Source organism: Mobula hypostoma, chromosome 4, assembly GCF_963921235.1.
Source record: "Mobula hypostoma chromosome 4, sMobHyp1.1, whole genome shotgun sequence".
NCBI classification, from domain to species: domain Eukaryota; kingdom Metazoa; phylum Chordata; class Chondrichthyes; order Myliobatiformes; family Myliobatidae; genus Mobula; species Mobula hypostoma.
Genome location: NC_086100.1, coordinates 160,136,899 through 160,157,603, shown reverse-complemented (window position 1 = coordinate 160,157,603; position 20,705 = coordinate 160,136,899). Strand labels below are relative to the sequence as shown.

At 43.7% G+C, this 20,705-nt stretch overlaps 1 protein-coding gene across 1 annotated transcript in view; it reads left to right on the top strand.

Moving 5' to 3' along the window:
• Positions 1 to 355: 355 nt before the first annotated feature.
• The window catches only part of LOC134344961 (alpha-synuclein-like), a 138,622-nt gene continuing 118,272 nt past the window's right edge, over positions 356 to 20,705 (top strand). The window contains exons 1-3 of the mRNA XM_063045095.1: positions 356 to 716; positions 1,718 to 1,759; positions 14,638 to 14,783. Coding sequence (XP_062901165.1) covers positions 596 to 716; positions 1,718 to 1,759; positions 14,638 to 14,783 — 309 coding nt within the window. The 5' untranslated portion in view covers positions 356 to 595. The remainder of the gene's footprint in view (positions 717 to 1,717; positions 1,760 to 14,637; positions 14,784 to 20,705) is intronic.

Here is a 20,705-nt window from a genome sequence, read left to right as displayed (position 1 = left end):
ATTGAATATCTTCAATGCAAATATTGCTTATTATCTGGGTATTAACCAGATTAGTCAAAGTGGATGTAAGATAGTGGTGCTGAAGATGAAGGATAGTCATGGAATGGTGAAGAATGGTGAATGACTTGCCGACTTGAAATCTCTTATGTCCTGGTAATGAGAAACCACAGCCTCCAGCATCTCCTGAAATGCTTCAAGTCTGGAGAAAGCATTTTTATCAATGTTGGGAGGGTTCAGTGGAAGAGAGGGAGGCGCTGATTGTCCCAAAAAGGGTTTGGATCAGAGAGATGAAAGTGCCTTACATGAACAAATCAGGATGCACGCCTGCATCTCGAGATGGGGACGCCTCTGAGCTCGAGTCATTGCAATCTGTTCAGGCAAAACATTCTTCAGCGTTCAGCGGCTCTCGGCTCTGTACGCCCTTGCCTCTCAAATCAATGATATAGCAGTGATGTGCTGAAATACCGGATAATTAATAAACAAACGGGGAAAAAAAGAAAATCAACTTGCACAGATAGGCTGTAGGGGTAAATGATCTGTTCGTGAAGAGCAGCGTGAAGACGACTCCTCGCTCTCCCGTTCGCGCTCGGTGACCATGGATATGTTCATGAAAGGGTTGTCTAAAGCCAAAGATGGGGTGGTGGCGGCCGCAGAGAAAACAAAGCAAGGAGTGGCAGAGGCGGCAGGAAAAACGAAGGATGGGGTACTTTATGTAGGTAGGTTGAAAATTAAAACGAAAACAAAATGAAATCGTCAAACCGAATTGTGGTGTTCCCAGTTGAATAGAAGCTGAATTACCTGAGGAAGAGTTTGCCATTTATTCACCCGTGGGGAGGGGGCGGGGGGACTCCGTGTGTGGAACCAGAGGACCTGACTAAATAATATTAATAAGGGAGGATAGTGTGGAGAACGAGCTGGTGGTGGGAGCAATCGGGAAGGAGCATCAAGTGTCTGGCCGGGAAGAGGACAACGATGCTCAAATCAATTTAGCTGAGAGTTCGCGCTTTATAAATGCAAACTTAGGCAATTTTATGGGAAGATTATTTCGCACCTTCTGTTTGGAGGGACTACACAGGATGAAGTAAGAGACCTGGACAAGGTCAGGGACTCCTGTTTTCTGATCAAAGTGAGTTACAGAAATTAACAGCATGCAGCGTTCATTTTACCTCACGTAAAGGTTTTTAAAAATCTAATTGTCTTGTTTAAGCATTTACGATAAAATATTAGATTAATATATAAAATAAAATTGCTTTTGTCCCTTTACATTAAACGGAACCTGCGGAATGGTAGCTTTAACAGGTTCCCCAGTTATCAGCTCTCAGGCGTTAAAGGAAGTGTGCTGCGGAGAGGGTCCTAGATTAGAGTAGTAATGGCGTGTTTAACCCTTTGCTGACTAGCACGGTGCGGACGTTCACTGGGAACTGCCTCTTTATTGACTCAAACCGACCATCCGCAAGCGCCCCGAAGACCCAGCGACCTGGACACCCGCTGAAACACCTATCGGGGCGACGCCTGGGTTTAATGAGTCTTTTGCTCTCCTCCACTGCTTCTGCTTGCTTCCCACGCTTTGGGAATCTGATAAAAGAGGGTGAAGGGCGTATGAGCGGTGTGAGGGTCGGGAGTAATTACTTTTCTAATTTGTAACTTTTTTTCCAAAACATTGAATTTCTTAACAGGGTTTCCCTTAATTGTTATTTTTAAATGTATCTATTTTCAGGTTCGAAGACTAAAGAAGGTGTATTTCACGGAGTGTCTTCAGGTATCACTGCCTAATAGACTTCTCCATGTCTGTGCTGTGTCTTTTGTGCCCGTGTATCCTTGCCTGTTTCTTGGTGTTAGGGCTGGAGGAACAGGTTAAGGCTATTCATCTCTTCTAGTTTATTCCACCATTACCTGTTCTGTGTCATTACCCAGTTATCCTTAACACATCCCAAGCAAAGATTCATCAATCTCTTTAATGGAAATCTAAAATCTTCAAGTGATGCCCAGTCATTAGATTATTCAGGGGAAGAGGGATCTAGTTTACATGCATCACTTTCTGGGAACACCCCGAGCAGTTTCTTCATTGTGTCCCCTTCTGTCAGATAAGCGGTTGCTATCTAGAGACCCAAGAGATTGCAGATGCTGGAATCCAGAGCAATAAACAATCAGTTGGAGGAATTCAGTAGGTCAGGCAGCATACATGGAGGGAAAGGGACAGTTGACATTTCAGTTCAAGATCCTTCATCGGGACTCATTTCCTTCAGCGATTTGTGTGTTGCTCCAGATTCCAGCACCTGCAATCTCTCACGTGCCTTCAATCTGCTGGAGAAACTCAGTGGGTTGAGCAGCATCTGTAGGAGGAAAGGAATTGTCAACATTTTGAGTCTGGATCTCAACCTGAATTGTCGACAATTCCATTCCCCCAATGGATGCTACTTGAGTCACAGAGTTTCTTCAGCAGATTGTTTGTGGCTAATGACTAATTTCCTTTCAAATATTTTAGTTATTTAAAACATATCTAATTAATCAATTGCACTGAAAAAATACAGCCCAGTCAATGCAAACTGCCTTTGTGATCCAGTTCACACACATGTGGAGCAATGATTTTTAGAACTGCTTTCAGCTTTTCTTCAAGTTTAGAATTTTCAGAAACAAAGAGCAAACCAGATTGTTCGAACAAGTATTGTAGGGCTTTCTACTTCACTACAGCTATAAAAGAAAGGTTCCAAATCTCACTGGCCTCTATGACTGTTAGCAGAACCATATGCCTCATTTTGTTTTTTCACTGGATGTGTGATCCTGTGAGAAGGCTCGGAAGCTTGGCTGACTGGCCAGTTCCTCCTATAAACTGGGTTGCCACCAAAATCAATGAGATCAGAAGACCAAATTATTTGGATTAGTATATTAAAGTTGGATTTTAAGACAACAGTGTGAAGGCAGTTACTTTGCTATGTGGAGCTCTCCAGGGTACCAGTGAGAAATCAGTATTGATTATGCCTCGATGATGCATCAATTCCTTTGCCATTTATGTTTCAAACACTAATTCCCAAAACCAATGTCTTGAAATAGATACAAAGTAAGTGCGAATTAAACAACAGAATAATTTGTTTAGAGCTTGACTTCACATGCTGACAAGAATGAATAGGATGGTGATTTGCAAGAAAGAGAGTGTACTGTGAACTGTGAAAGTGAAAGGTAGCAAGTCTGAAAGACGGTATGTCGTCAATACTTGACCTTATGACCTTTCTGATAAAATTGTTTGGGTTTCTGGTGTTTAGAGATGAAGCAATTGTTGTTGGAGTTGTTGTAATTGAGACTATTCAGGTCTGTATATACGTGTAGCTTGCATGAGCAGTGAAAATAGTTGGCTATCTTTAAGGTGGAGAATGTGTATGATTGCCTGAGATGTGGAGAAAGGGTAGTGAATTGCTAAAATTCATTATCACGGAAGTGTATTTTGTACAGAGACTGATAGGTTCTTGATTGGTTAAGGGTTACAGGCAGAAGGTGGCAGAAATGGTTTGAAAAAAATCAGCCATGATTGATTGAGTTGCAGAACAGACTTGATGGGCTGAGTAGCTGAAGTCTGCCCCTGCACCTTACTGTCTTATGGGCTACACAAATCTGTATCACAGTGAATATAGTGTGATTCATGGGGTGAGCATGCTCTCCTCCGTTTCCTGATTTTAGTAAGCGTGTTTCCAATTTTCTAATGTGGTACAAAAGCTTCATAATTGTATTGATGCTCAGTCAATAGACAGTTTTGATGCAGCACTGAAAATTTCTCTTTTACCAGTAATAAGTACCATGACCAGTTTCATTGATGCTGGTGAAAAAGAATGTACAGACAAGGAAAACCACCAACAGTGATGGTATTGTGCATTTAGTATTGCCAATCAGGCTAATTTCTCTGGAGTATCATTGTGTCCAAACTGCAACTAAGGAAACACATTCTGTTACATATACTAGTGACTGCAATACCATCATATTTGGAACTTGAAAAAAAGTTTCTTGTCATGGTTTTGGGCAGTGGAGCAGAATCAGAGTCAAGTTTAATATACTGACATATGTCATGAAGTTTGTTGTTTTGCGATAGCTGTGAAATGCAAGACATACAAATTACTATAAGTTGCAAACTTTTAGTGTCATGGAAGACTAAAGATCTCTAGCTGTGTGCCCAGAGGCCCGAGATCTTTGGGGCATAGAGCTCGGAAAAAGTGACGCAGCCGACTTTTAACATTGTAAACCAACAAGTTGTTTGTTATGTCTCCTCTCTCACTGTTAAATGGAGACATCTGTTTCTCCCTTATTAGGGAGAGAGAGGGCCTGCGGTATGTCGAATAATGGGTGAACTTTGGGATACTGCAAGTCTGTGTCCTTGTTGTTACTCAGTGGTAGGTGGCAATACCTTTTTTTGCTGGTGGGGGAGGGGGAATTGTTGCCTTACTGCTGCTTATGCGTGGGAGGGGGAGTTGAGGGGGGCTGTGCAGTTCTAATACTTAACTGCCTTCATTCTTTGGGGGCACTCCTCTGTTTTCCTGGATGGTTGCGAAGAAAAAGTATTTCAGGATGTATATTGTATACAATCCTCTAACATTAAATGTACCTTTGAAAGAAAAATAAGTAAATACTGTGAAAAGGAATAACGAGGAAGTATTTGTGGATTCGTGGACTGTTCAAAAATCTGATGGCAGATAGGATAAGGGTGTTTCTAAAATATTGTGTATGTATCTTCAGGTTCCTGTATCTCCTTCCCATTGGTAGTCATGGTAGCATGTCCTGGATGGTGGGGGTCCTCAATGATGGGTGCTACCTTCTTAAGGCATGTTCTCCATGCTGGAGACGAGTGTGCCCATGATGGTGCAGGCTGAACCTACAGCCCTCTGCAACCACTTGCAATCCTGCATGTTATTTAGGCTGTATCAGGCAATATTGAAACCAAATGCTCTGCACTATGCATTTCTAGAAAATTACAAGGGTCTTTGGTCACATAACAAATCTCTTCAAACTAATGAAGTGAGCTGCTGGTACGCCTTCTTTATGATTTCATCAATGTGTTGGGTCCAAGATAGGTCCTCCGAGATATTGATACCCAGGAACTTAAAGATGCTCACCCTTTCCACCATTGACCTCTCAATGAGAACTGGTGAGTCCCTTCCTGAAGTTGGCAATCAGTTCCTTGGTCTTGCTGTTGTTGAGTGTGAGGTTGTTGTTACAGCACCTCTCAATCAGTGGATCTATCTTGCTCCTGTATGCCTCCTTATCACCCTCTGAAATTCTGCCTACAACAGTCGTATCATCAGCAAATTTATAGAGGACATTTGAGCAATGCTTAGCCACACAGTGATGAGTGTATAAATAATAGAGCATTGGGTCAAGCTTAGATTTTGAGATGTGCCTGTGCATAACAATGAGCATTCTTCAAAACAATCTTGAGGGCACTGTTCCTATTCCTAATAGATTCCCACCTTTAATCCAACTGTTGTCGTATTTTCTACTGCTACTCATTTTCAGATGCTCAATGTATCAACAGTTGTTGTCTAGTTTGACTTGCCCAACTTCTCCCTCATTAGAGGGTTCTGACGTCATTCAGAGCTGGCCTTTGGTAGGTGATGTCTGAGAGAAATCTTTCCTCTCTCTCCCCCACTCCTGCTTTATCATCAGTCATGTGACTAACTGCTGTGCAGAATTGTGAGAAGAATGTCTTGAGAGCTGCATCTGAAAATTAAGAGCTAACAAGACACTGACCTGAGGCAAATTTTCTCTTCTCCTAACACTTGCCTGTTCTGCCTTTTAATTTAGCCTCTCCTACTGCGATTTAGAAGGGAGATGTGGTGGATGTTAGGCAATTTTTCCCACGTGCCTTCCTGTGAACAGTTCAACAGAAACTCAGCAAACAATTGATTTAACCGGCTGAGTTGTACTTGGCTCTGTGGAACTGGATGGGCCCAGACCTGATGGAAGTGTACAATGCCAGGCTTCTGGCCGGCAGCATGTCAGAGTCCATGAGGAAGGGAATCATCACCCTCATCTACAAGCAGAAGTGGGAAAGGGAGGACATTAGAAATTGGAGGCCCATCTCTCTCCTGAATGTGGATTACAAGATCCTGTCCAAGGCTGTCACCAACAGGGTCAAGTCTGCTCTGGGACAGGTGATCCACCCGGACCAAATCTGTGCTGTACCGGGCAGGAAGATCTCAGACAGCCTCGTGCTGCTGAGGGACACCATCGCCTATGTGCAGGACAGGGGGGTGAACGCCTGCCTGGTCAGCTTGGACCAGGAGAAAGCCTTCGACAGGATATCGCACACGTACATGGCGGACGTGCTCTCCAAAATGGGATTTGGGGAGGGAATCCGGAATTGGATCAGACTGCTCTACACAGACATCCATAGTGCAGTCCAGGTCAATGGGTGGGAAACAGACAGCTTCCCCATCTGGTCTGGAGTCAGGCAGGGCCGTCCCCTCTCCCCTGTCTTGTTTGTCTGCTGCATAGAACCCTTTGCCGAAGCCATCAGGAGGGATGAGGGCATAAGAGGGGTGACGCTGCCAGGCAGTGGAAGAACCCAAGTGAAAACCTCCCTGTACATGGACGACGTCACCATCTTCTGCTCTGATCCGAGGTCAGTTTGCAGGTTGATTGGCATTTGCGAACAGTTCAAGCTAGCGTCGGGGGCCAGGGTCAACCGCACAAAGAGCGAAGCCATGCTCTTCGGCAACTAGCCCAACCGATCCAGTGTCCCTTTCACCATCAGGTCTGATCACGTGTAGGTGTTGGGGATCTGGTTCAGAGGGGCCGAGGCATGCAACAAGAACTGGCAGGAGCGGACTGCCAAGGTGAAACAGAAACTGGGACTATGGGGAGGGCGCTCCCTATCGATAATGGGCAAGAACCTGGTCATCAGGTGTGAGGTGCTCTCAGGGCTGCTGTACTTGGCGCAGGTGTGGCCCGTCCCCAGCTCCTACAGTTCGGGAATCACCCGAGCTGCTTTCAGATCCGTCTGGGGATCCAAGATGGAGCGGGTGAGACAGACCGTCATGCACAAGTCCCTGGACAATGGGGGCAAGAACGTCCAATGTTGCCCTCACCCCGATGGCCAGCTTCATGTGTGGCTGCATCAGGTTGTGTGTAGAACCCAGGTATGTGGGCACCAAGTACCACTATGTGCCCAGGTTCTACCTGTCGCCCTGGCTATGAAGGATGGGTCTGGCCCCACTCCTGCGCAACGCCCCAGTCAGCTGGTCATTGCCGCCATATCTGTCCTTCATAGAAAAGTTCTTCCAGGACAACGCCTTTGACCACAGGGCCATCAGGCAGTGGTCGGCACGTAATTTTCTGCAGGCACTGCAGGAGAAGGACGTGATGGACACAGTGGGGTGGTTCCCTGAGCAGACCATCCAGTTCATCTGGCAAATTGCCTCATCACCAGACCTCACCAACAGGCACCAGGACCTTGCCTGGCTGGCGGTGAGAGAGGCCCTCACATTCAAATCCCTCCTGTATGCCCGGGACGTCGTCTCCACACCCCGCTGCTCACGGGAGGACTACAGTGAGGAGGAGTCTGTGGCCCACCTCTTTGCACACTGTCAGTTCGCAGAGAGGGTGTGGAGGAGGATGGACAGGCTAGTGTCACGTTTCATCCCCAGCAGCTGCATAACAGAGGACTCTGATCTACGGGCCGTTCCCAGGGATGCACACGGGGACCAACATCCGGTGCTGCTGGCAGATCATCAACTCGGTGAAAGACGCTCGTTGGTCGGCCCGAAACTTGATGATCTACCAGCATATGGAGATGTCCGTGGGAGAATGCTGCCGACTGGCACATTCTCGGCTGCAGGAGTACGTGCTGAGGGACGCACTGAAATTTGGTGCACCACTGCAAGGGCCCAGTGGGGAAGGACCACAGTATAGGTTTCTTCACCCGTGGGAGTGGGAGGGGTCGGGTGGCGGGAAGTATACCCCTCAACAATGATGTGGTAAGGTGAACAACTGGAGGGCCACGTGGGTGGCCATAAGTATGGATAGGTACAGACCATAATGGAAACGTATGTAAAGGATGGAAAGTTATTGAATGGTTTATTGTATATAATTTTAATTTTGAATAAAGTATATTTTGAAATTTTTAAAAAAATTAGTTTTAAGTGCTGGGTGCAGTTCTGGACAGTGAAAGGAAGAATCTGCAAGAACTTTAAAAAGCCAAAATGAAGTGTTTGTGGAATGTATGGTACCTGTAGCAATCAAAGAAGCTGCTGTTATTTCCCTTCCCCATTTGGAATAAAATAGCAGTTGAAATATTCTGGAGGTGTAAACTGTGGAGGTTGGAGCCAGCCTTCTGTATTTGTGCTACCGAAGTGTTAAACCACATTTGGAATGTTGTGAGCAATTTTGGACACCATATCTAAGGAAAGATTTGCTGGCACTGGAGAAGATCCAGAGGAGATTCACAATAATAATCCAGGTGTAGGAGCCATGTGTCCCACCATCAGGCCACCAGAGTAACATGTGAGGAGCTTTTAATGTCTCTGGACTTGCACTTGATGAAGTTCAGAAAGATGAGAGGGGATTTAATTGAAACCAACTGGATCCTGAATGGCCTGGATAGAGTTGACATACAGAGGAGATTTCCAATAGTAAGAGGGCGCACCTTCAGAATAAAGGGATATCTCTTTAAAACTGAGATGTGGAGGAATTTCTTCAGCCAGTGGATGGGGAAGCTATGGAATTTGTTTCCAGGGAGGGCTGTGGAGGCCAAGTCATTGGGTGTGTTTAAGGCAGAGATTGATAGATTTTTGGTTGGTAAGGGGGTTAAAGGTTACAGGAAGAAAGCAAGAGTATGGTGTGGAAAAATATCAGCTATGATTGACTTGCAGAGCAGACTCAATGGCTAAATAGCCTAATTCTTTTCCTATATCGTATGGTGTTATATGTGGCAAATGATTCAGTCTCCACTTTATTAGGTATGGTTGTACACCTGCTCATCGATGCAGATATCAAATCAGCCAATCATATGGCATCAACTCAAAACACAAAAACAAGCAGACGTGGTCAAAATGTTCAGTTGTTGTTCAGACCAAACGTCGGAATTAGGAAGAAATGTGATCTAAGTGACTTTGACCATGGAATGATTGTGGGTGCCAGACAGGGTGGTTTGAGTATATCAGAAACAGTTGATCTCCTGGGGTTTTCACACACAACAGTCTCTAGAGTTTACAGAGAAGGGTGAGAGAAACAAAAAATCATCTAGTGAGCAGCAGTTCTGTGGGTGAAAATTCCTTGTTAATGGGAGAATCAGAGGAGGGTGGCCAGAGTGATTCAAGCTGATAGGAAGATGATAGTAACTCAGATAACCACATGTTACAACAGTCATTTGCGGAACATTTCTGATCTCACAACATGTTGAACCTTGAAGTGAATGGGCTAAAGCAGAGAAGACCATGAACATACACTCTGTGGCAAATTTGTTAGGTACAGGAGGTACCTATTAAAGTGGCCACTGAGAGTATTTGCAAGCATAAAGAGCAACCAGTCACTGTGTGAATAAAAGCAAAATCTTTCCCAGATTGTCTTGATCTGATGACCTTTTATTTAAAAGTCAGAAAACAGAGAAAATTTCATTCACCACTTTTATTACCTGTCTTTCAAACTAGTTTTAAGCCTCTCATAAAATACCTTTGATAGGATATCTAATGTAAGATTCAAGTATATCAGAATGTTGTGGAACATGTATATGACAGCTTGTTATTTTTCAATGAGCTTGAAAATTATGAATTCCTATTAAGAATTGGTAAATGATGGAGTTATATGGCAAACAATTTTCTTGAGTGCAATAAAATTAAACAATCCTCTTTTGGATTTCTCTCACAGAGGAGCTGGATATAGAAGCATAGAAACATAGAAAATAGGTGCAGGAGTAGGCCATTCGGCCCTTCTAGCCTGCACCGCCATTTATTATGATCATGGCTGATCATCCAACTCAGAACCCCGCCCCAACCTTCCCTCCATACCCCCTGACCCCCGTAGCCACAAGGGCCATATCTAACTCCCTCTTAAATATAGCCAATGAACTGGCCTCAACTGTTTCCTGTGGCAGAGAATTCCACAGATTCACCACTCTCTGTGTGAAGAAGTTTTTCCTAATCTCAGTCCTAAAAGGCTTCCTCTCTATCCTCAAACTGTGGCCCCTCGTTCTGGACTTCCCCAACATCGGGAACAATCTTCCTGCATCTAGCCTGTCCAATCCCTTTAGGATCTTATACGTTTCAATCAGATCCCCCCTCAATCTTCTAAATTCCAACGAGTACAAGCCCAGTTCATCCAGTCTTTCATCATATGAAAGTCCTGCCATCCCAGGAATCAATCTGGTGAACCTTCTTTGTACTCCCTCTATGGCAAAGATGTCTTTCCTCAGATTAGGGGACCAAAACTGCACACAATACTCCAGGTGTGGTCTCACCAAGGCCTTGTACAACTGCAGTAGTACCTCCCTGCTCCTGTACTCGAATCCTCTCGCTATAAATGCCAGCATACCATTCGCCTTTTTCACGGCCTGCTGTACCTGCATGCCCACTTTCAATGACTGGTGTATAATGACACCCAGGTCTCGTTGCACCTCCCCTTTTCCTAATCGGCCACCATTCAGATAATAATCTGTTTTCCTATTTTTGCCACCAAAGTGGATAACTTCACATTTATCCACATTAAATTGCATCTGCCATGAATTTGCCCACTCACCCAATCTATCCAAGTCACCCTGCATCCTCTTAGCATCCTCCTCACTGCTAACACTGCCACCCAGCTTCGTGTCATCCGCAGACTTGGAGATGCTGCATTTAATTCCCTCATCCAAGTCATTAATATATATTGTAAACAACTGGGGTCCCAGCACTGAGCCTTGCAGTACCCCACTAGTCACCGCCTGCCATTCTGAAAAGGTCCCGTTTATTCCCACTCTTTGCTTCCTGTCTGCTAACCAATTCTCCACCCACAGCAATACCTTACCCCCAATACCGTGTGCTTTAAGTTTGCACACTAATCTCCTGTGTGGGACCTTGTCAAAAGCCTTTTGAAAATCCAAATATACCACATCCACTGGTTCTCCCCTATCCACTCTACTAGTTACATCCTCAAAAAATTCTATGAGATTCGTCAGACATGATTTCAATATAGATGATAATCAATATAGAATTGATTATACTTGTTTCGGAAGTATTGCACAGATGTACTTAAAGCATATTTAAAGCAAAGCCCCTTCTAAGGGTTAGATCATAGAAATAGTATAAAAGATACATTTTCACTTGGTTGATGCTTCATATCTTAAACATATAATGGATGTCAGTAGCTTCAAAATTAATACAAGATGGTGCAGATAAGGTGGCATGAAGGCGAGGACACTGAAACTAGCATCAACATGCCAGGACTATGGATCCAGGGATAGGAGGTGAAATCCTAATGCAGTAGTGGAAATATGAACTCAATTAATAAAATAAATACTTTCAATAATGATGCCCATGAATCTGTGTATTCTGTGAAAACCTTGAGGAGAGTAAAATTAATGTCCTTTTCCTGCCTGGCCAATGTCTGTCTCTGGAATCATCAATGACTTCTAATTGCAGAGTAATTCGAAATGAAGAATGAATGTCAGCAGTGCCAGTGATGTCTGTGTCTCACGAACAAGTAAATAATAAAAGATAAACCATGGGCTGTATGTATGTGTTTTTATAATACCAAACATTCCACCTAAACATAAACTGACAAATTTAATGCAAATTGCAGACCTTCTTTCTTCACTGGATACATACTGAGGTTTAGCTCGGTAGTCTTCCACAGTTTTAATGAACTTAGACCATGGTCTGTAAACATAGAAACACAATTATGATCGATGAATAGCTCAATGGGAAATAGAGTCATACACCATGGAAACAAGCCCTTTGGCCAAACTTGTCCATACCGACCATGCCATCCCACTTCTTGAGTTTGGCCCGCATCCCTCTAAATCACCCTATTCATCTACTTATCTAAATGTCTTTTAAATGCTGTTATTGTACTTGACACAACCACTTTGTCCAGTAGCTTATTCAAAATATGCTCCTTCCTCTGTGTGAAGAATTTGCTCCTTAGCTCCCTTTTAAATCTTCACTCCCTCCCTTAAACCCATGTCCCTCGGTTTTATTTCCCTTTTCCTGGGGAAAAAATACTTCTTGTTTATTCCTCTCATAACTTTATACACCTCTATATTGCCACCATTCAATCTCATTTGCTCCAGGGAATAAAGACCTATCCTGCCCAACCTCTCCCTAAACCCAGGCCCTCAAGTCCTGCTAGCATCCTTGCAAATCTCCTCTGTACTCCTTCCAGTTTAATTATGACTTTCCTAGAACAGCATGACTAAACTGTGTAGAATACTCCAAGTACAGCCTCACCAATGTCTTGTAAAATTGCAAGCTTACAGCCCAAGGCCTGTACTCAAAAGTAAGGTATTTATTTCATCCATTGCCATAGTGGAGAGTGATAGCACAGAAACAAGTACATCAACCCACCAACCCACTTCAGCTATCAACTACTGATTTACACAAATCCCATACTAATGGATTTTTTATTCTCCGTAACTTCTCAGCAACTATACCCAGATTCTGCCACTTAACTACACACACTGGGGCCAATTTATAGTGTCCGATTAAACTACCAACCCATATATCTTTAGGACATGGGAGAAAACTGGAGCCTCTAAGGTCAGGATTGAACCTGGCTGGGTTGTTACTATTACAAGTCATTCAACTGTGCCACCTTATTGTGAAAGTAATTTAATCTCTATATTCCTACCATTCCTTCCCATATTCAACAAACACAATATTACACTGTACAGTGGTAAGTTTTTCCCCACTTAATTAAAAATACCTCATGTATTCAGTGCCCAGGAAATAAGCTGTTGGAACCTGTTATCACTTCTGCTCCTGTAGACAACACTGTTAATATCAGTGGCAGGAAAGAAAGTTTCTAATTATCATTTAGGAATAATCATACAGATCTTTCAACAATACAATATTTTTGGTTATATTGTTATTTCAGATGAGTATGAGGTGTTTGGCCAAAGACACCCAGTTTTATGGTCACTCAATCTACCTTTTGTCACAAGGTACAATAGCAATGTTGCGACCAACATGCTTGTGTGGATAAGATACGCATGGCAGAGATTGGACTCAATAAACTGCATTGCAGACTTCATTCATCTTGCCTAAAGGGGTCTGAATATTCATAATATCCTAACGAGCACAAGCATAATTCACACTGAGGACTTTACAGACTGAAACAACACACCAGAACAAGGAGAGATATTCAGGATTGGTAAAAGGATAAAGTCTGAGATGGTATCTGAAAGGCAGGTCAAATATTGCAAAGTGGCCAGCGTTTTGGAAAAAGCAGTTGAAACTTGTCCTAGAACCCATTGCCTAATACCACAGTGGCTCTTTTAACCGGAGTGAAATGGAAGCAGCACCTTGTATCCAATGAGACCATATTGGCCATCAAACACACACTGACAGTAATCCAACACTGTTCCTATTTTTCTATTCTCTTCACATTGCCAACAATACCTCTAGATTTTCCCATTCACTTACACACAATAACATTATTCCAACACTATTCCCATTTTTCTGTTCTCCTCACATCACCAAGAGTTTCGCTAGATTCTCTCACTCACTTACACACTAGGGGTGGTTTACAGTGCTCAATTAACCTAGCGTTGTTGGGAAACTGGAACACCTGGAAGAAAGCCCTGGACTCACGAATGGTACTCATGGTCAGGAGCAAACCCAGGTTCTGGAGCTATGTAGCAGCAGCTCTACTAGCTGCACCACTATATGTCACCCTGATAACATTCTTATAAAGCTCCTCTGCACAATTTCTCATGCTGTTGCTACCCTTACTAAAATCAAATCCACTTTGTGTCTAATACGCTGAACCATTTTTTTTTGTAGAGATTACAATACATAGGTTGATAATGAAGACATATATCGGTCAAAGTCTTGAGAAACAATTGGGAAGTCACATTACAACTGTGTAAACTTTGGTCAGGTCTGTTTGCCACACTAAATGAAAAATATGGGGGCTCTGGAGAGGGTGCAGAGAAAGTTCACCAGAACGATGCCTGGTTTAGAGTGTAGAGCTATAAGATGTTGGACGATCCTGGATTATTTTCTGTGGAGCATGAATGCTGAGGGGCAATATGGTAGAAGTATATAAAAAGATGATAGGCATAAATAGGAGAGATAGTCAGTCTTTTTCCCAGAGTGGAATTATCAAATAGTAGAGGGCTTACTGTAGTTTTAAGGTGAGAAGGGGAAATTTTAAAGGAGCTGCACAAGGCAAATCATGTAGAGTTATAGGTACTATGAACACACTGTCAGCAGTATGGGTAGAACTAAGTACAAAAGCAACATTTCGGAGGCATTTAGACAGACATGACCAGACAGGAAATGGAGGGATATGAATTATGTGCAGGCAAATGTGATTAGTTTGTCATCATGGTCGGTGTATACTGTATGTGGGGTGTGTCTGTGCTGTGTTGTTCTATGTTCTGTGTTCCGTTGGAAAAGCTTTCCGTAGGATGAATGTGTGCAGTCAATTAGAATGTTCCCTGTGGTTTGTATTTTTGGTTAGTGGCTGAGAAGACCAAGGAACAAGCATCTCTGGTTGGAGGAGCCATGGTGACTGGAATGTCCACAGTCGCTCAGAAGACAGTGGAAGGAGCTGGAAACATAGCAGCAGCCACTGGACTGGTGAAGAAGGAGCAACTAGTGAAGCAGGTTAGCTTTTCAAAATTCATTTCACTTTTCCCCCAGGCTTTGATATTGTTCTGTGCAAGGCAGTCATTCCTTTCTGCTCTGTTGATTGCAATGTGGGTACTGTTAAATGATTTATCCTTTCCTAGCATCAGATTGCGAGTGTTTGACGTCATTACCATCTCAATTTAATCTTCTGGATCTGTGGAGACTCAAAAGTCAATAGGCTGTCAAGGAATGGATACAGTATATTAAAAAAATGCCTTCAACATGGAATTTAGAAATGCTGAAAATGCATTAACAGGATGGGTATCTTGAACTTGCACACATCTTCAACAATGTGGAAATGTTTCTCTCCCTGGTCTGACATTAACTGGCATGCAGTATTGGGCTTTCAATTAATTTTGTATAACTAGGCCTTTCAGTCTGAGGAGATCTGAACACTTGTCATTAGGGAAAGTCTCACCAGCAGTGGGTTTTAGTGAATAAGCTGATGTAAGCTTTAGAGTAGGGATATTTTAGAGTCAGATGGAGTTATAAAACAAAAGAAAAAGGGCATGTTTTCATGGTAAAACATTCAAATGTAAACACTACGATAAATTAAAAATCTGATGTGACCTGATTTGGGAGACTCACACAGAATTCAGAACTTGAAGCACACTTGTATTATTACTTAAGGCTAATTTGTGATCATTGCCTGATTTAGATTCAGGTTGGAGTGAGTCACGTGAAAATTAGTTTCTAGTTTCTCCAGTTCGATTGCCTTTGAAAGCAGAGCCATAACCGTGAGATGACATTTCATATTTTTATTTTCCTTTTACTCCAAGAGAGGCATTTTGGCCCATTGAGTCAATGTCAGCTTTCATGGCAATGCCATCAATTCCATCCCCCCCCACCCCCCCCCCATTTAGCTGTTACCTATTTTTGCTCATACAGTATACACATTAACTACCTCCACTCAATTTTTCTGCCTCCCATATATTACAGAGGGCTTTTTACATAAACAATTAACCTATTAAGCCGCCATGCCATCAGGATATGGTAGGATATCCGAGCACCAAGAGAAAGCCCACCCATCACAGGGAGCATGTGCAAGCTCCACAGACAACACTGGAGGTCAAGGTTGAATCCCAGGCCTCTGAGGCCATACTGACTGCTGGACATGGTTTGTTCTGTTCAGGGGCCAGTTGAGTAAAGTGCTCTCTTATTTTCTAAGGGGGGGGGGACGAGGTGAGATATGAGAATAAAAGAAAAAAAAGATGAAATATGAAGGGAAACAAGCTTATAATATGAAGGATAATACCAAAAGATTGTTCAGATATATACAGAGTAAGAGTGGACAATAGACCATTGGAAAATGACACCAGAGAGATAGTAAGAAATGGTGGGCAGAACGAATTAGTTTTTGCACCAGTCCTCACTGTGGAAGACACCATCTGTGTGCCAGAAATTAAAGAGAGTCAGCGGACAGAAGTCAGTGTAGTCGCTATTACTAAGGAAAAGGGGCTTGGGAAATTGACAGTCTAAAGGTAGACAGGTCACAGACCAGATGGACTACACCCCAGAGATCTGAAAGAGGTAGCTAAAGAAAGTGTAGTGCGATTAGTAATGATCTTTCAAGAATCACTAGATTCTAGAATGGTTTTGGGGACTGGAAAATTTTGAATATCACTCCACTCTTTAAGAATGGGTGGAGATAAAAGGCAGAAAATTATAGATGAGTTAGTCTGAATTCAGTGGTTGGGAAGATGTTGGGGTCCATTATTAAAGATGGGTTTTTGGGCTATTTGGAGTATGTGATAAAATAGGCTGAAGGGGTAATCTTACCTGACAAATCTGTTGGACTTCTTTGAGAAAGTAACAGGGAGGATAGACAAAGGAGAGTCAGTGATATTGTTTACTTGGATTTTCAGAGGCCTCTGACAAGGTGCCACACATGCTGCTGCTAAAAAAAGATAAGAACCCATGGTATTACAGGAAACATTCTAGTGTGGCTGATGGGCAGAAGGCAAAGAGTGGGAATAAAGAAGGGGGGGGGTCTTTTCTGGATGGCTGCCAGTAACTGGTGGTGTTCCACAGAGGTTGGTGTTCGCTGTATTATTTTTCACATTATATATTAATGATCTGGATTATGAAATTGGGGGTTTTGTGGCCAAGCTCGTGTACTAATCCAGTTTGGTCGCCGGCCGCTCGACCATGATTTTCAGTCGGGCGCCAGACACTCGGAGAGATTTGGCAGGGGGCGGGTGCCCGGCGCTCAGCCGGGGGCCATGGTCGAGTGGTCAGCGACTCGGCCGACCCCCGCCACCGGACTTAGTCTAGTGAAGAGGGTGTGAGGACACCCAGCAGGACTGAAAACAACATGACCTGACAAAGGGCAGATGAGCACCTTGTGAGCCAACAGCCATCTTCCGTGGAAGAGATTAAAGCCTCACCATGTTTCTATGAATCGTATGCTATGAACCTAGTTAGAAGAGACATGATGAACTTGGGCGCTGCACTGTGTGCCTGGACCTGCCCAAGGCCTCCGCCTAAGGAAGGGCTGAGCTCGAAGAAGTGGCCATGGCTGGAGGCTGACACGGCCTCGGGCTCGAGTTCGGCGGGGGCGGCACCAGGCGGTGCAAAGGCGGCCAGCGACAACAAACTGGGGGAGAGGATATACTCGGTGCTGTCACAAGATCGAAGAAGATGGAGGTGCATAACCGCCAACCCCAGATTCAGGACAGCACCCACTGACTGAATGACTTGTGTACTGTACAAAGATGAGTGAAGGAGCAGGTAGTGTTGAGGAAGCAGAGAGGCTACAGAAGGACTTAAACAGATTTGGAGAATAGGCAAAAAAGTGGCAGATAGAATACAGTGTAGGGAAGCATATCGTCATGCACCTTGGTAGAAGCAATATAGCCATAGTCTATTTTCTAAACAGAGAGCGAATTTCAACGTTTGGAGGCGGAATGGGACTTGTGAGTCATAGTGCAGGAATCCCCAAAGTTAACTTGCAGTTGAGTCATTGGTAAAGAAGGCAAATGCAATGCTTTATAAGACATTGGTCAGACCATATTTTGGAGCATGGTGAGCAGTTTTGACCCCCACATCCAAGAAAGGATGTGCTGACTTTGGAAAGGGTCCAGAGCAGGTGCATGAGAAGTATCTGGGAATGAAAGGGTTAACATAGGAGGAATGTTTGATGGATCTGATGCTGTAATATCTGGAGTTTAGAAGAAAGGGGGAAAATCTCATTGAAACATACTGAACATTGAAAGGCCTAGATAGAGTGGATGTGGAGAGTGTGTTCCCAATAGTGGAAGAGTCTTGTATCAGAGGACACAGCCAAAGAATAGTAGGATGTCCCTTTAGAATAGAGATGAGGAGGAATTTCAAACAACACAAACAAAATGCTGGAGGAACTCAGCAGGACAGGCAGCATCTATGGAATAAAGTACAGTCAACATTTTGGGCCGAAACCCTTCTGCAGGACCGAGGGTCTTGGCCCAAAGAGTCGACTGTACTTTTTTCCATAGGTGCTGCCTGGCCTGCTGAGTTCCTCGAGCATTTTGTGTGTGTTGCTTGGATTTCCAGCATCTGTAGATTTTCTCTTGTTTGAGAAGCAATTTCTTTAGCTAGAGTTGTTGAATCAATGTAATTTGTTGCCATCGATGCTGTGGAAGCCAAGTCAATGGGTATATTTAAAGCAGAGGTTGCTATGTTCTTGATTAGCAAGGGCGTCAAAGGTTATAGAAAGAAGGCAGGAGAATGGGTTTGAGAGTTAAAATAAATCAACCATGACTGAATACTGGAGCTTACCTGATGGGCAGAATTGCCTAGTACTGCTTCTATGTCTTGTGGTATTATGTATATATTGTAAAGTTTTAAAAATAACTTTTCAACAGAATCAGCTGCTGTGTTGCTCTGTAAAGTAATGTTGCTGAGAAACAGGAACAGTTTTAAGCTCAATGGCCCTTCAAGCCTTCTCTACTATTAAGTGGCAGATCTGTTTTTTAGCTCAACTCCACTTTCCACCTTGAATACTTAATGGCTCATTATCCCTGTTCTCTTGGTTGGACAATTTGCAAGATGAGTCAAAATATCCCTCTGAATATCCATCTTAATTAATTAATCCCCTATGCTAAGACAATCCCACCTGCTCTAAAACTTCCACAGTAGGAAAAGACCCTTAGTGTCTCCCCATCAAGACTCACCAGAGTATGAGTTAGACAAGTGTCAAAGTATACAATGTTTGAATGGGGTGAATGGATGAACGGAATTAGTAAGGAGATGGCAGTATATATTAAAAAAAATTAGAGCACAGATTTCAAACTAAGGTTTAAATCATGAGATGTCATTCCTGATGAATAGGTAGTGACATCAAGAAGCAACAAACAATATGCCTGCCACATTGTCTTTGCGTATGTAATGTCAATGAGAGATAAATATGACTCAAATTTCCCCCTCCAATCAATACCACAGTAAGTCTGTGAGGCAGGGTATCGAATACTGCAGCTCTCCTTCAGAAATCAACCCTTATCTACGAGCCTAGACCCTGACAAGAGGACTATCAGTTCACCAATGCTGATGACTATCATGGAGATGTATTTAGATGTGAAGTAATTTCAACAGCTCTGCCAATGGGTTCACCAAAGCCATGCACATTGAACCGACATTAGCCAGGTTTGCAATTTCCAGTACTCAGGATTCTTTAATGATTCCTGACCATGCAGGCTGATGGAGCGTGGTGGGAGGAGGCAGGTGTTTAAAGTATAGGCTGAGATTCCAGCACCGTTCTGTTTGTCAAGGCTATTACTTACTCCCCCTGTACAGGAAGTGACAAGGTTTGGGGATGCAGTTGGGTATGATGATGTGCAATAAATTCTTAAGGAACATCCAACAATAACTAAACAAATTTAGAGAAAAAAACATCAGTACATGATGATGGCTTCTCTCCAAGTGTGATCAGATTAAAATATCCATGCACACCCTCAGGGAATGAGCTTGAAGCATAGATAGGGCATGTAACATAAACAACAGGAATTCTGCAGATGCTGGAAATTCAAGCAACACACATCAAAGTTGCTGGTGAACGCAGCAGGCCAGGCAGCATCTGTAGGAAGAGGTGCAGTCGACGTTTCAGGCCGAGACCCTTCGTCAGGACTAACTGAAGGAAGAGTGAGTAAGGGATTTGAAAGTTGGAGGGGGAGGGGGAGATCCAAAATGATAGGAGAAGACAGGAGGGGGAGGGATAGAGCCAAGAGCTGGACAGGTGATAGGCAAAAGGGGATACGAGAGGATCATGGGACAGGAGGTCCGGGAAGAAAGACAAGGGGGGGGGACCCAGAGGATGGGCAAGAGGTATATTCAGAGGGACAGAGGGAGAAAAAGGAGAGTGAGAGAAAGAATGTGTGCATAAAAATAAGTAACAGATGGGGTATGAGGGGGAGGTGGGGCCTTAGCGGAAGTTAGAGAAGTCGATGTTCATGCCATCGGGTTGGAGGCTACCCAGACGGAATATAAGGTGTTATTCCTCCAATCTGAGTGTGGCTTCATCTTTACAGTAGAGGAGGCCGTGGATAGACATGTCAGAATGGGAATGGGATGTGGAATTAAAATGTGTGGCCACTGGGAGATCCTGCTTTCTCTGGCGGACAGAGCGTAGATGTTCAGCAAAGCGGTCTCCCAGTCTGCGTCGGGTCTCGCCAATATATAAAAGGCCACATCGGGAGCACCGGATGCAGTATATCACCCCAGTCGACTCACAGGTGAAGTGTTGCCTCACCTGGAAGGACTGTTTGGGGCCCTGAATGGTGGTAAGGGAGGAAGTGCAAGGGCATGTGTAGCACTTGTTCCACTTACACGGACGGAGATCAGCGGGGAGGGATGGGGGGGATGAATGGACAAGGGAGTTGCGTAGGGAGCGATCCCTGCGGAATGCAGAGAGAGGGGGGGAGGGAA